Genomic DNA, 14424 nt, shown 5'->3' on the forward strand with positions numbered 1-14424 from the left:
AAAAGTGTGTGTGTATGCAATAGAGAGAGACAGATCACAAATGTGTGTGTTTGTTCCAGGCACAAGGAACTGAATGTGCTCTGATGCTAAAGCAGACAGAACTGAAATTGAAAGATCAGTGTAACTAGAGCAATGATTCTCAAAGCCATTCTTGAGCATGCATCAGGATACCTTGGAGGACTCATAAAATACGGATTGCTGGACCTCTATCCAGCCAAATTAGAATGATTGTTTAGCTTCCAGGGCATTCGTTTTCAAAGGGGAGCCCACCTGCGTTCTGTTCACCCTCTACCCTTTCTTTAAACTGTCTGCACTTGACAATTTCGGGGCAGAATTTCTAATTCAGTTGGGCTGGGGTGGGGCCCAAGAATTTGGTTGGGTCATTGAATGTCAGGAGAGGAGGGGGTCAAGGAAGGCCCCCACAGGGTTTCTGGTTTGAGCAAGTATGTAGATGGTGGTGACATTTCCCAAGACTGGGAGGCAGGTTTGCTGGAGCTGGGGATGGAGAGCAGACAAGATGAAAAGTTGAGTTTGAAAGCATAAGTTTGAGATGCCTGTGAAGACATCCAAGTGAAGGCATCATGGAGACAGATAAATAGATCTAAATAAATCTAGCACTCAGAAGGCAGTTTCTGGGAGGAGGTGACAGGAGATAGAAAGGACTAGATAAGGTTCTTAATCCAAAGTCAGTAGAACAGATGGGACTTTGAGGGGTGTGGGAGGGGGTCTTTGGTATTCTGAAAATGTGTCAGAATTTTATGTGCATGTGCCTTTTCCTGGGGAAGAGTTTACAACTGTCATCAGATGCACAAGAGCGTGTGACTCAAAGAGGGGGAAAACCATAAACCCGACACTGTGGGGTATGCTGGTGGTCCCCAGTCCTACAAGGTCCTTATTTACCTTGTCTCTGCTTCCAGGCGCCTGGTGGACCGCCTGGAAAACATGAGGAAGAACGTGGCTGGGGATGGGGTGAACCGCTGCATACTGTGTGGAGAACAGCTGGGGATGCTGGGCTCTGCCTGTGTAGTATGTGAGGACTGTAAGAAGGTACCATCATCCTCTTATCCCTTCTTCCCTGTGCAGCACCTGCAGAGGGAAAAGTCCTAGGCTCCAGCTGTAGGGGTCACTGGGGTTGGGGGGTGGAACTTGGATCCTGAAGATCACTTGCCAGGATATGGTTTTTTTCTGGGATGCTTCCATGCCCTACTGTCTTCCAAGGTAACCCTGATCCTGGTTCCTCCCTGGAAGCCACTCTGATCCTTCTGTCTCTTAGAGCTGAGGTCCATCCAGGGTGAACTAGGGAGCCTGTGGCAGGACATGAGCTATGATTGAGACTGCAGCTATCCTGGTTATACCTTAGCAAGTTATGTGTCAGTTTAAAGAGCATGCTAAGCACATGTTTATACTTGTGTGTATGTGGAATGCTTTCAGTTTTCTCGTATCCTGGGTTATGATACAAGAAACTTAGAAAGCCTCTGTTTAGCCAAGTTAGAATCATTTAGCTTCCAAAGCATTTGTTCTCAAAGGGGAGTCTTTCTGAACTCTGTTGACCTTCTAACCTTTCCTTAAACTGTCTGCACTTGACAGTTTGGGAGCAGAGATACAACTGTCCTGGGGTCTGCCGGACTCCAAGAGTTCAGTTGAACAACCCAGCTGGAGACATCTATAATGTCATCATCTCCAGCCTGATGTCACATTTGACATGTAGAATGAAATCTTGGGAAGAGTTTATGTATTCTGAAAAACTTGCCAGTCAACTCAAAAGTGAGAATTTCATGACCCATTAAGTTTTCCTAATTGTCTTAACTTCCAGGAAATTCAATAAAAAATATAGTATTCCATCACACAGTCATGGGGCATTTTCTCAGATAACTTTCTTCCCCTTGGGTAGTTAAACTTCTAGTCATAGTCTAGGTTGTGTCAGGTCCATTTTGGAAATAAAGAGGAAATAAATTAAGACACGAAATGGATATATGGTCATTCGTCTTTAGAAAAAAGTATGTCAGTGATTTCCCCTGTGTGGATGATGAAAATTCAGATCCCACAAGGACACTTAGAGAATTCCTTCATCCAGTGCTTGGGAATGACTCAAGTTCTTGTTACTGGAAATAAGACTCAAATTGGAGTTTTGTTCTAATTGGCCTTGCTCTTGGAAGGAAGTGTGAGAAATGGAGGCAAGTTCTTCCTCTTTACATCCACCAAGAGAAAGCAGGGGGTGACATTGCCGTGCCTCCCATGAGCATGGCTCATCTGAGTGTGTTGCCTGTGTTTCATCCACAGAATGTCTGCACCAAGTGCGGAGTGGAGACCAACAACCGCCTGCATTCTGTGTGGCTCTGCAAAATCTGCATTGAGCAGAGGGAGGTGAGTGCCCTGGTCCCATCTGGTGCCTAGATCACCCTCCTTTCTTGGCCAGCTTAAGAGGTGCCTTAGGAGGTTGGTATGAAAGGAGCCAGCTCAGCAGTGAACATTGACAGAACAACCTCACACTATTTGGAGGAATTTCTTTTCTCCTCCTCTGCTTCTGTGACTTTTTTTCTTCCTTCCCATCCTCTCTTCTTCCCTCTCTGTTCATTGCCCTCTGGCCTCTGTTCTTTCTTTGACCCCATTTCTCTGATTCTTATGAGTCTTATGAGTCTTCCTCTCCCAACATCTTTCCTTTCTGTCTCTCTATTCCATTTCTTATTTCCATTTTTTTCTTTCCTCATACTCTCCTCTTGTTTGAACTCTTTTCTTCCTCTAATCCTTATGCTTTTTTCTCCCTTTTCCTCATTTTGTTGTTTCTCATATCTTCACACGCTTCTTTCGGCAATTTCTCTTTACTTTGTCCCTTTTTCTTTCTCCCATGGCATCCTTCTCTTCCCCAGTTCTGCTTCTTACTTATCTTACCCCAATTAAGTCCTTTCTTCTTCTTCCAATTTCTTCATCCCCCACCCACTGCTGCAGAGTCCTGCCTTTGAGACCATGTTTCAATAACCATGTTCTCCTCAATATCTGTCAGGGGCCTGGCAGGAAAGCATTGGCACACTTCAGTAGGTTAATCAAGGACTTGATGAAGGTGTTATTGACAAAGGTCCAGGCAGAGCTAAGAGGAATCAGCAAGGGTTGACGAGTCACCCTAGCACCAGCAAAAACAGGGTTGCTGTTTCCCCTCCTAAGACTGAAGAGATAAGACTGAAGAGAAGAGATAGTGGTTACCAGACTGGAAGATAGGTGTAGCCTAACAGGAATGCAGTCACTGTCCAACTAGTGGTGGGTTGTGGGGAGCCAAGGAAATAAATACCATAGTCCCACCCTCCTCTTAACTACAAACTCTTTATTTGTCTGGAGAACTCTTCAGCAATCCAAGCTTTCAAGAGGCTTTGTTGTAATCCCTGGTGCTTTCCTTGACCAAATAAACCTGAAGACAGAAGTCAAAGTTTATTTCGTGGAGTCCAGTTAGTGCAGTACATACTGGTCAGCCTCCTGGGGCACAGAGCAGGGTGGAGAATGAATCTGACTGGGCAATGGAAGATGTTTCACACACCATCCTAGGTGTGCTGCTCTATCCTGACCCACAGGGCCAGGAGAAAGGCCAGAGGTCTTGGGGAAGTTGTAGGTAGATCACCCTGTTTACAACAACCAGTGTAGTGGAGAGCATGCCACATTTAAGAGATGGAAGACTTGGAGTTGAGCCCTTGTTTTTCCATTCTCTGGCTGTATACTGTTGGACCCATCCTTAAGATTTTGGATATTCCATTTTCTCCATCCAAACTCCACTTTCTTCCTTTTTTTTTTTTTTTCTTGTTTTTGAGACGGAGTCTCGCTCTGTCGCCCAGGCTGGAGTGCAGTGGCCGGATCTCAGCTCACTGCAAGCTCCTCCTCCCAGGTTCATGCCATTCTCCTGCCTCAGCCTCCCGAGTAGCTGGGACTACAGGCGCCCACCACCTCACCCGGCTATATTTTTGTATCTTTTAGTAGAGACAGGGTTTCACCGTGTTAGCCAGGATGGTCTCAATCTCCTGACCTCGTGATCCACCAGTCTTGGCCGCCCAAAGTGCTGGGATTACAGGCTTGAGCCACCACGCCCGGCCCCCAAACTCCACTTTCTCCATGGGTAAACTCAAGCCCTTTCTACTGAGTGTTCAGGGTGGATGGACTGAATAAGTATGAATTGTGCAGGGCTCTGTAGTAGTAAGAAAATTGTGCTGGCTATTGTGTCAGTGTGCTTTGGACGAGGAGGAAAGATAAAAATGGGCACTCATGAAGGTAAGAGCAACAGTGCTTGGTTGCCACATCTTCAATCCCTGTCTCTCCTCCCCAGGTGTGGAAGCGTTCTGGAGCATGGTTCTTCAAAGGCTTCCCCAAACAGGTCCTCCCACAGCCTATGCCTATAAAGAAGACCAAGCCCCAGCAGCCTGTCAGTGAGCCTGCTGCTCCTGAACAGCCTGCTTCTGAGCCCAAGCACCCGGCCCGGGCTCCAGCTCGAGGTAGGACAAAGCAGGTGCTTCTTTCAGGACCAAGGACAGATCTTAGCTAACTGGTCTACCTGAGGGATGGCCTGACATCATGTCTGTGTTTCCATCCAGTTGTTGGATGGTCAGCTTCTGGACTTGGTTCTAGGACTTCTATATCTCCTTCATAGTTCACCATAAACTCTTATCAAGAGGGTAGCACAAGGAATTCTCCAGCAATGCCAAGCTGCCCAGAGGCTTCGCTGTCATCCCTGGTGGAATATCTAGTGTACAAGAGGTAGAAATTAAAATTAGGAACTGAGAGAGACTCTCACCACCAAGATCACACTGGAGCCTGGGAGAATACTTGGCTTGCTGAGAAGGCCTTCCTGGACCCTAATATTTCTCCTACTATCCATAAGCAAGTCTGACTTGGACTAATTAAAAGTGAAAGATAAATAGAAGGAAATCAGTAAAAGAAAAATTACTGCTACCAAATTGCTACTATTGACATGATCACTATTATCCAAGTTTATGATTAATTATTAAAGTGATTAAGAGGGAGAAGCAAAACAGTAAAAATTTTAAAAAACAACCATAGTAAAAATACATTTTAGTTGGACTAGACCACTAGGACTGACCAGATAAAGCCCTTGCGATAATTTCAATTGACACTAAGTGATAAAATCTGGACTAAATGACAATTCCAGATTGAGTGCAGGCAGTGCTTCTGAAAGGAAGGGTATAGTTGAAGGTGTCAAATATTGAAGTGTCCATCTGCATTTTTCGTAAGATAACTTATCAAAGTACTTAGCACAATGCCTGCCACCTAAAAGGCGTTCAACAAATGTTTTCTTCCTGACAAGGCATGAGCAATTTCTACTCCTTGCAGAGAATCACCAAATTGTCAACATATATTGCATTCCTGAGGAGTCCCCAGTTTTCACCACTAAAAGACTCCTTCTTCCTAGTTTTTCTAGGCTGGGAAGGTTGTATAGCATAATTATTCTTTATAAAGCCTGTGTATGCTCGTATGTGTTTATGCATGCAAAAAAAAAAAGTGAAATTGTAAACAGGAGCTAGATCAAAGGGGAAGTTGGGAGGAAGACTTTTAATTTTTGAAACATATTCTTGGGCAATAGTCAATGAACCCCTTTGTAGGCTTCTTAAGTTCTGGTTTTCCAGACACCAGAAAACCAATAATCCTCATAATTTGTGTTTTCTTTCTCCAGGTGACAGTGAAGATAGGAGGGGCCCAGGTCAGAAGACAGGTGGGTTCTGCTGACTCTGTTTTGTCATTTGAGACAGGAATTGGCCTAATTCCCTCGATGCCCTTTCTCCATTCAATTCATGCTCTTCTTTCCAGGCCCTGACCCGGCCTCTGCTCCCGGGCGAGGAAGCTATGGGCCTCCCGTGCGCAGGGCCTCTGAGGCACGAATGGGCTCATCTAGCCGGGATTCAGAGAGCTGGGACCACAGCGGAGGTGCTGGAGACTCCAGCCGGAGCCCAGCAGGTGAGCAAGATGGGCAAATCCAGAGACAGTTCTCTGGATAGGGAGACTCAAAAAGAATGAGAGGGACTGTGTTTTTATTCATTTACTTAGGCAGCACTTACTGAGTACCTACTGTGTGCCATGTTCTGTTCTAGATACTGGTTCTAGTCTACGGTAGAGGAGAGACAGGATTCAGAAACAATTCTGGCTCTAGACATCCATAATTTTGGTTAGATCCTTTTCTTGATGTAATACTATATGTCAGAAAACATGATTTTTTTTTGTCCCCACCTCAAAAAACAAACAAACAAACAAACAAACAAACAAAAAACCACAAAAAACCTGGGGGAAAAATGCCCCTAGGCTTTGAACAAAGCAAGGATGCTTCACTCACAAAGATCTCTCCAAGTCTACCCTTGGCAATGGCCTTTGCTGTCTGGGCATATGGCATAGGTCAGCATGGCCAGGATGTCACTGACAGGCGCTCGTATTGGGTACCTCGCATTTCTGGCCTCATTCATGGTGGGTTTATTTGGCAAGAGTGCCCATTGGTGGTAGTCACTGAGCACAGGACTTTGAAGGAAATGTCTACCATAGTGAAACATCTTTGTTCCATAGCTCCTTGTCTGAGACCTCAAAGCAACTTCATTTCTTTTGCAGGAAGGGGCTGCGTCTGGGTCTAAGTCAGATTGGCTGAATATTTAGGTCCCATGTTGACGTCTGGTCTTCTCTTCCTGAATTGTGTGTTTGGAGCTTAGCACTTCACTTCCTCTTATTGGCAACAGAGCTGGGCACATACCTTGTGCTTCATCATCTACCCAGACCTCCCCCAACAATGAACCTATGGTTTAGATGAACAGAGAAAGGAATTTCTCAGATCCTCAACATCATGAAATATTTATAGAGTGTTTACTATGTGCCAAATGCCATTTCAAGTTCTTTTACATATATTGTCTCATTTAATGTTTGCCACAGCTCGAAAATCCACATGAGACTTCTGTTATTCACATTTTACAGAATGGAAAAACTGAGCCTCAGAGAGGTGAAGCCACTTGCCCTAGGTCATACAGCTGATAACTGGTTACAATGAGAATTAATTCCATATATGTCCAACATCAAAGCCTGTACTTTTTCTTTTCTCTTCCAGAGGTTAAATTTCTTTTGGCGATGCCTTTTAAAATTATTTTTTGATTGTTGTAAAATATATATAACATAAAATCTACCATTTTAATCATTTTCATGTGTACAATTCAGTGGTGTAAAGTACATTCACATGGTTCACAGCCATGCCACTATGCATCTGCAGAACTTTTTTGTCATTACAAACTGAAACTTTGTATCCATTAAATAATAATTCCACACTCTTCTCTCTGCCCAGCCCCTGGTAACCACTATTCTTGATTCTGTATCTATGGCTTTAACTACTCTAGGTACTGCATATCAGTAGAAGCATACAGAATTTGTCCTTTCATGACTGGCTTATTTCACCTAGCATAATGTTTTCAAGGTTCATCCGTGTTGCAGCCTGTGTCAGAATTTCTTTCCTTTTTAACCCATTTATGCTGGAGGTTGCAATTTTTTTTTGTAAAAAATCAGACCTTGACGGCGACTTTGAGCAGTAGGATATAAATAACTCCTACAAGTTTAGCGTTCCAATAATGGAACACTGGGCATAAATTAAGAATACATAACATTCTATTGTGTATTTATATAGTATACAGATAGACACATAATATAGTATACATATATACAATAGAATATATAGAAACACAGTATATATAATATATAATATAATACACAATATATAGTATATGTTGTATATTATATACATATAGTGTATATACATACAGTACATATACTATATATAGTGGTGTATATGTATATACATGTATATATACATATATATAGTGTGTGTATATACACACATATATATACTACATTTTGTTTATCCATTCACCCATCAATGGAAGTTTGGGTTGTTTCAACCTTTTAGCTGTTGTAAATGATGTCATTGTGTGCCTGACATACAAATATCTGTTACATTCCATTCTTTTGAGTATATACATAGAAGTGAAGTTGCTGGATCATATGGTAATTCTGTGTTTAATTTTTTGAGGAACCACCATACCGTTTTCCATGGTGGCTGAGACATTTTTAGATTCCCACCAACAATGCACAAGGGTTCTCATTTCTTCATGTCCTCATCAATATCTGTTGTTCTCTGGGTTTTGTTTTTCTTTTTAATAATAGTCATCCCAATGGGTGTGAAGTGGCATCTCCTTGTGGTTTTGACTTGCATTTCCCTCGTGATTAGTGATGTTGAGCATCTTTTCATGTGCTTTTGGACATTTGTGTATTTTCCCTGGAGAGACAGCTATTCAAGTCCTTTGAAAACATTTTAAATTGGATAGTTTGCCTTTTGTTGTTGAGTCATAGAAGTTATTTATGTATTCTGGATATTAATATTTTATCAGATATATAATTTACACATTTTTCTCTTATTTCATGGGTTGTTTTTTCACTCTTTTATAGTGTCATTTGATGCACAGAAAACTTTTATTTTGATGAAGCACAGTTTATCTTGTTTTTTCTTTTCTTGCCTATGTTTTTAGTGTCGTATCTAAGAAATCATTGCCTAATCTAAGATCCTGAAGAAGTTCCTTTATGTTTTCTTCGAAGAGTTTTCTAGTTTTAGCCCTTATGTTTGGGTCTTTGATCCATTTCGAGTTAATTTCTGCATATCAAATCCTGCTTTTAGCGTCAATATTATTTTGTCTTCTGAAGACAAAGACGGTCATAGGACATTTCTGAACTGGATTTGAATCCCCTGTCCCTCAGGAGTCAATGTAAATGTTCCCCCGGTCTAGCTTCTAGCATGCACCTGCTCCACCTTGAGCTGGGTTAGCTGCTACCTTCTCTGAGCTCCCAGGGTAGTGAGACGCAGCCCTAATGCAGGACTTACCACTGTCTAAAGCATTATAGCCTGAATCTCTTTCCCTCATAATACCAGGGACATGTCTCTCTCCATTAATTTATTATGTTTCCAAATGTTTGGAGCATCTACCATAATTTTATCTCTTTCCCATCATTTTCCAGCCTATACTAAGGTTCCTAGTTGATTATAGGCTCTCAAGTGCTTCCATATTTGAATTAATAATCATAATAGCAACTTAAACTTATTGAGCATCTACTCTCTGCCACGTATGTGATTAAACCCTTTGCATGAGCCATATTGATCCAATCAACAACTCTTTTTGGATAGGTACTATTGTAGTCGTCTTCACATAATAGATGCAGCAAAGAGAGGCTAAAACAATCTCAAGCTCACATAAAAGTAATAGCAGGGCTGGTGTTTAACCCAGGCAGTTCACGTGCAGAGCCAATGCTCCTAGCTGGTCTGTTATAAGTTCCACTTGAGGGACTGAGAGCAGCTCAGTAAAACAAATTATCAGTAAAACTCCCTTGTTCCAGGGCTTAATCCTGGAATCTCAGGGTCCTCCCTCACACACAGTGTGGAAATCCCTTCAGAGGATTCTGAAAGGGGTTTGATCACCCACATACTCTCTGTAAGGGGGGACTCCTTTCCTCTTGGAGTAGCTTATTCTATTGTTGATGGACTTCGGGTGTCATTTATACATTCAACAAGATCTGAGATAGACTTGGACAGAAGTCCTACCTTAGGGGCTTCCTGGTTATGTGACCTTGGGCATATTTAACCCCCACTACCTCAACTGCAAAGTGGGAAACACAATACCATGCATGGCATTGAGTTGTGAAGCTTCCATGAGGTGATGGTTCATGTACCCCATGAGGGGTGCATTTGAAGAACTCAATGACTATTGGCTATTGTTGCCTCATAAACTCATCATTTCAGTGTCTGTCTCCTTCCTGTGACTAGGCTGTGCACTCCTGGAGGATATAAGATGGTGTTTTGTCCATCTTAGCCCAGGGATTGGCACTTGGTAGATACCCAATGGATGCTTGTTGAATGAATGAATGAATGAGTGAATGAATGAACGAACAAATGAACGAAGCCTCAAATGAACAAACAAATGGCCGTGCTAATGTAGGAACCTGGGACAGGACTTGGTAACTCATAAGCTCCCAGGTAGAGGTGGTAAAGTACCCTCTGTTATGTGTATTCAAGCATCCATCCAGCCAAAAGTGCTGGATTCAGGAAAGACGGCATCTAGCCCCGTGAAGTAAGAGAAGGCAGGACTTTCTTCCCAGAACATCACACCTTCTGGGTACCAGAAGCTGCTGCACGCATTATTCAATTCAGTCCCTCTGTGGGAAGCAACAGCATGTGAGGGTCTCTGGTATAGACTCCAGAGACCAACTGCCAGCATTCAAACCCTGGCTCTGCACTAACCAGCCAAGAGACATTAGATGAGCTCAGTAACTTCTCTGTGCCTCAGTTTCCCCATCTGTAAAATGGAGACAATAAGGCCCCATCCCATAAGGTTATTAGTGGTTATTAGTGTAGAAATTAAAGAAGTTCTTATATGTAAAGTTCCTGGCATATGGCAAGCACTAAATAAATGTTTATTCATTACTATTATGAGTTAAGTGGAACTGTTGCCTCCATGGGGCATCTAAGGTTCAGAGAGAGTGAGTGACCAGCCCAAGGTCACACAGCCCATATAGGAAACAGCAGGAAGGCAAAGCCAAGTCCATATGAAGATAAAGACACATTCTTTCAATAATAATAAAATAATCTCACCACCTGACATGTGTCGAGTCTTTAGTACATGCCAAGTACTGTTCTGAGCATTGCCTATTTGTAACATTGTATCTTCCCCACAGCTCTATCAGTTAAGTGATTATCTCCATATACCAGGTGAGGAAACTGAGGCCAGAGAGGACAGGTCACTTGAGCAAGGCCACACAGGTGGAAGGAGGATTATAGAACCTGTGCTTTTTAACATCTGTGCTGCTGCTGTGACTCACCAGAGTCTGAGGATTGAGAGGAAAGAACACACCGAAGGCAGAAGAGTCAGAAAGAGCTGAGCGAGTGAGGAGCTGCCTCCAGCGAAAGTCCAAGGGGCTCACCCCACACCAGCTGAGCAGTCCCAAGCTACCTTCTGCTGTGTGTGTGTGTGACACACAATGGCTGTTTTCTCTTCTTTCCTCTGCAGGTTTGAGACGGGCCAACTCAGTCCAGGCCTCCAGACCTGCCCCAGGCTCAGTGCAGAGCCCAGCACCACCTCAGCCTGGGCAGCCAGGTACCTGCCACTTGCCTGCTAGCACCTGCCCAGGCTGTCACTGGGCTGTGACCCCATACCAGCTTGCAGAGCATGCTGGGTTTTCTGCAAAGCTGCAGCCACAACTAAATCCTAAGCTCTTCTTAGACCCTTAGAACGAGTAATCCCCTGGGTCAAGAAGCTGGGCAGGGAGCAGGAGGAGGAGGAGGCAGGGAGCATCTTACCCACCCAGTGCAGAAAGTGATGGCGCCTCATTCACCAGTGTTTCCCACCTCAAAGACCAACACCCCCATTTCACAGAGCAGCAAGTCAAGGCTCAGGAAGTTCCCACAGCACTGGGGCTTGGATCCAGGCCTTTCTAAGTCCAAAAGCTCCCCTCCTGGTGGAACTGTTCCTGCAGCCTCGGGTACCTTTCTGCCTTTGGGCCTGTGTCCACCCCTGTGAAATGAAAAGAAAAAGGTGAACCCCCAAATGATGCCACCCCCTCTGCTGCATCTCGCTTTCTGTCTTCTCTCTGCTCAGGGACCCCAGGAGGCAGCAGACCGGGTCCTGGGCCAGCAGGACGCTTTCCAGATCAGAAGCCAGGTGAGTATCTGCTTCCTCCCATACCTGCCCAAGTGGCCACCTCTCCCCTACCTCCCTGAGTGAGCAGGCAGCTGCCAGAACTTGACTCAGCCTGTACTCTGAGACCTGTTGGATGAGATCTGAACAACCCCCCGAGTCTAAAACTATAGATAGTCCGTACTAAGATTAGCTAGATAGAAATGCCAACATGTATAGTTTAGAGCATAGACTACCTGGGTTCAAATCCCTGCCCCTTCACTTCCTGGCTGTGTGACTTTGGGCAAGTTACTTAGCTTCCCTGAGCCTCAGTTTCCTTATTTATAAAATGGGAATAATGCTAGGACCTACCTCCCAGAATTGTTGGGGGGATTAAACAAACTAATACGTAGAAAACCTTGGTGGGTTGCCTGGAATATACTGAGCCCACACTGAGTGACAGTGATTACTGTTAACATATATCATCAATGTGCATCACCATCATATGTATCAGTCATAGCTACGAGACACTTTTTGCTTTCTCAGGCACCAGGCACTGTTTTAAGTGCTGCACTTATATTCGTTCATTAAAAAAAATACTATTATTTGAGGAGCTTTAGATATTGTAATTTCCATTTTACAGATAAAGAAATTGAGGCTCAGAGACATTAAGTAATTTGCTGCAGGTCACATGGCAAGATTCAAACCCAGGCTGTCTGGGCTCCAGAGTCCACACCATTGATTTGTACTCCCACGAGGTCTGTTTTGCCTGCATCTGAATCAGCCTGAGCGGCTTATTGTCAAACACAGATCCCAAGGCCCCACTGCATGTCCACCGATTCTGGCTGGAGCCGGGAATCCGCATCTTTTGAAAATGTCCCTAGGTGCTGCTGTTATGAAACAGGGACTCAGCTGCATGTTTCCTGTTCCTTATCTCCCTGCAGAGGTGGTTCCGAGCGACCCCGGGACCACTGCCCCACCCCGAGAGGAGAGAACAGGGGGAGTTGGGGGCTACCCAGCCGTTGGAGCCAGAGAGGACCGAATGAGCCACCCCTCCGGGCCCTATTCCCAAGCATCTGCAGCTGCCCCCCAGCCTGCCGCAGCCCGCCAGCCGCCGCCCCCAGAGGAGGAGGAGGAGGAAGCCAACAGCTACGATTCGGATGAAGCAAGTAGGTGGTGCCTAAGGGAGAGGTATCTTGGAAAAATCACTTCAGAAGCCAAGTCCAGAAAAACAGGAATGGCTCAGGGACAGCCCTGTCTATCCCCAGACCCCTAAGAGGCCGGACCTAATAAACATATTAACCAAGTGATAGAAGTGCAGATTTGTGTTTCTAAATTCACAAAATATCAGCTTCCTAAAGATTAAGTGCTACATGTATTTTTTATTGTGGTGAAATACAAATAACATCAATGGTACCATTTAAATCATTTTAAAGACCTCAATTCGGTGGCATTAACTGTATTCTCGACGTTCAGTCTACTAGTTCCTCAAGATGTTAAACACAGAATTATTATATAACTCAGTAGTTTTGGTCCTAGATGTGAATGCATATTTTAACAGTTTTTAAAACTCTTTAATGTGTATCTTCTGAAAGTAATTTATTAATCATTATTTCAAATTTACTGGGCATTTTCTTTTGCATCCTTTTAAAATGCCTACAGTGTACTTAGCCCAACCAGGCCCCAAGTCCCAGGGATACACACACACACACACACACACACACACACACACACACACCCCAGTGACATTTCCCTACAACACCCCCACCCCCACCAGGTGTGCCTGGGGCAGCCTTTGTGAGCTGGAGGGAGGCAGAACTGGCAAGTGTCTGCATCCAATATATGTTGGTAGGTAGGGACATTACCAGTTGTTTCTGATCAAGTGGGAAAACTGGATCCACACAGAAGGACCAGATCAAAGGCTGTGACCAGCAACATGGCCTTGGCCTGCCATGTCATTTCTCCTCACTGTAAGATGAAGAGCACAGCACCACCTCCCCCTGGGCTAAGGGACAGATAAACTGAGATACCTTCTGGGAAAGTGCTTCATAAAATGGAAATCATTATTACATAAGGCTAAACACACACGAGGAATTGTTATTATGCGTTATGGACATCAGAGGTAATAAAAGCCAACACGTGTTGGGCACTTATTTTGTACTGGGCACTATTCTGAGTGTACTCTGTGCATTTGCCCATTTAATCTTCCCTACAAGCCTGGGCATAGTTGCTTTTATGACTCCCATTTTACAGATTGAGAGATGAGGCTCCGAGAGGTTGAGGGACTTGTCCAAGCACATCCAGTCAGTGCGAGGAGGGGCTGGTGGCCAATCACACAGCTGTAGCAGATCAGAGGCCAGGCCTGCATGGAAGATCAGCTGTCCCGCTTCGTGCCCTGTGCTCTCCCATGGGTCATGGGTCTGCGGTCTCAGGAGAAAGAAGTGAGAGGAGTCCACCCACCTTGTCAGCCACAGGCTGGTTCTGCTCTGAAAATGCCCTGTCTATGCACCCTTCTGCTTTCCCTCATCCTGGTCTTTCCCTGGAAAACTGGCTACTGCTCCTTCCATCAGCCTTAAATGTCCCCAACCCACCAAGCATAGATGAGTCCTCCCAGCCTCATGTCCGTCCCTGTTTTTAACTTATCCCGGTAGTTTATTACAAACCTGTCTCCATACCCTGTACTCTTCACACACTCACTCATCTCTATATTTGACAAGGGTTTATTGAGCATGTACTAAGTGCCTTAAACTGTTCT

At 44.3% G+C, this 14424-nt stretch overlaps 1 protein-coding gene across 20 annotated transcripts in view; it reads left to right on the forward strand.

Annotated features, from left to right (window-relative positions):
• Positions 1-14424, forward strand: part of RPH3A (rabphilin 3A) — a 335220-nt gene that overhangs the window by 298053 nt on the left and 22743 nt on the right. For all 20 annotated transcript variants that reach the window (XM_065524837.2, XM_074007938.1, XM_065524841.2 and 17 more), the window contains 8 exons: positions 918-1047; positions 2281-2364; positions 4304-4469; positions 5666-5704; positions 5800-5946; positions 11064-11150; positions 11652-11714; positions 12614-12838. In XM_065524837.2, the coding sequence (XP_065380909.1) occupies positions 918-1047; positions 2281-2364; positions 4304-4469; positions 5666-5704; positions 5800-5946; positions 11064-11150; positions 11652-11714; positions 12614-12838 (941 nt within the window). The remainder of the gene's footprint in view (positions 1-917; positions 1048-2280; positions 2365-4303; positions 4470-5665; positions 5705-5799; positions 5947-11063; positions 11151-11651; positions 11715-12613; positions 12839-14424) is intronic.

Source organism: Macaca fascicularis, chromosome 11 (genome assembly GCF_037993035.2).
Source record: "Macaca fascicularis isolate 582-1 chromosome 11, T2T-MFA8v1.1".
NCBI classification, from domain to species: Eukaryota; Metazoa; Chordata; class Mammalia; order Primates; family Cercopithecidae; genus Macaca; species Macaca fascicularis.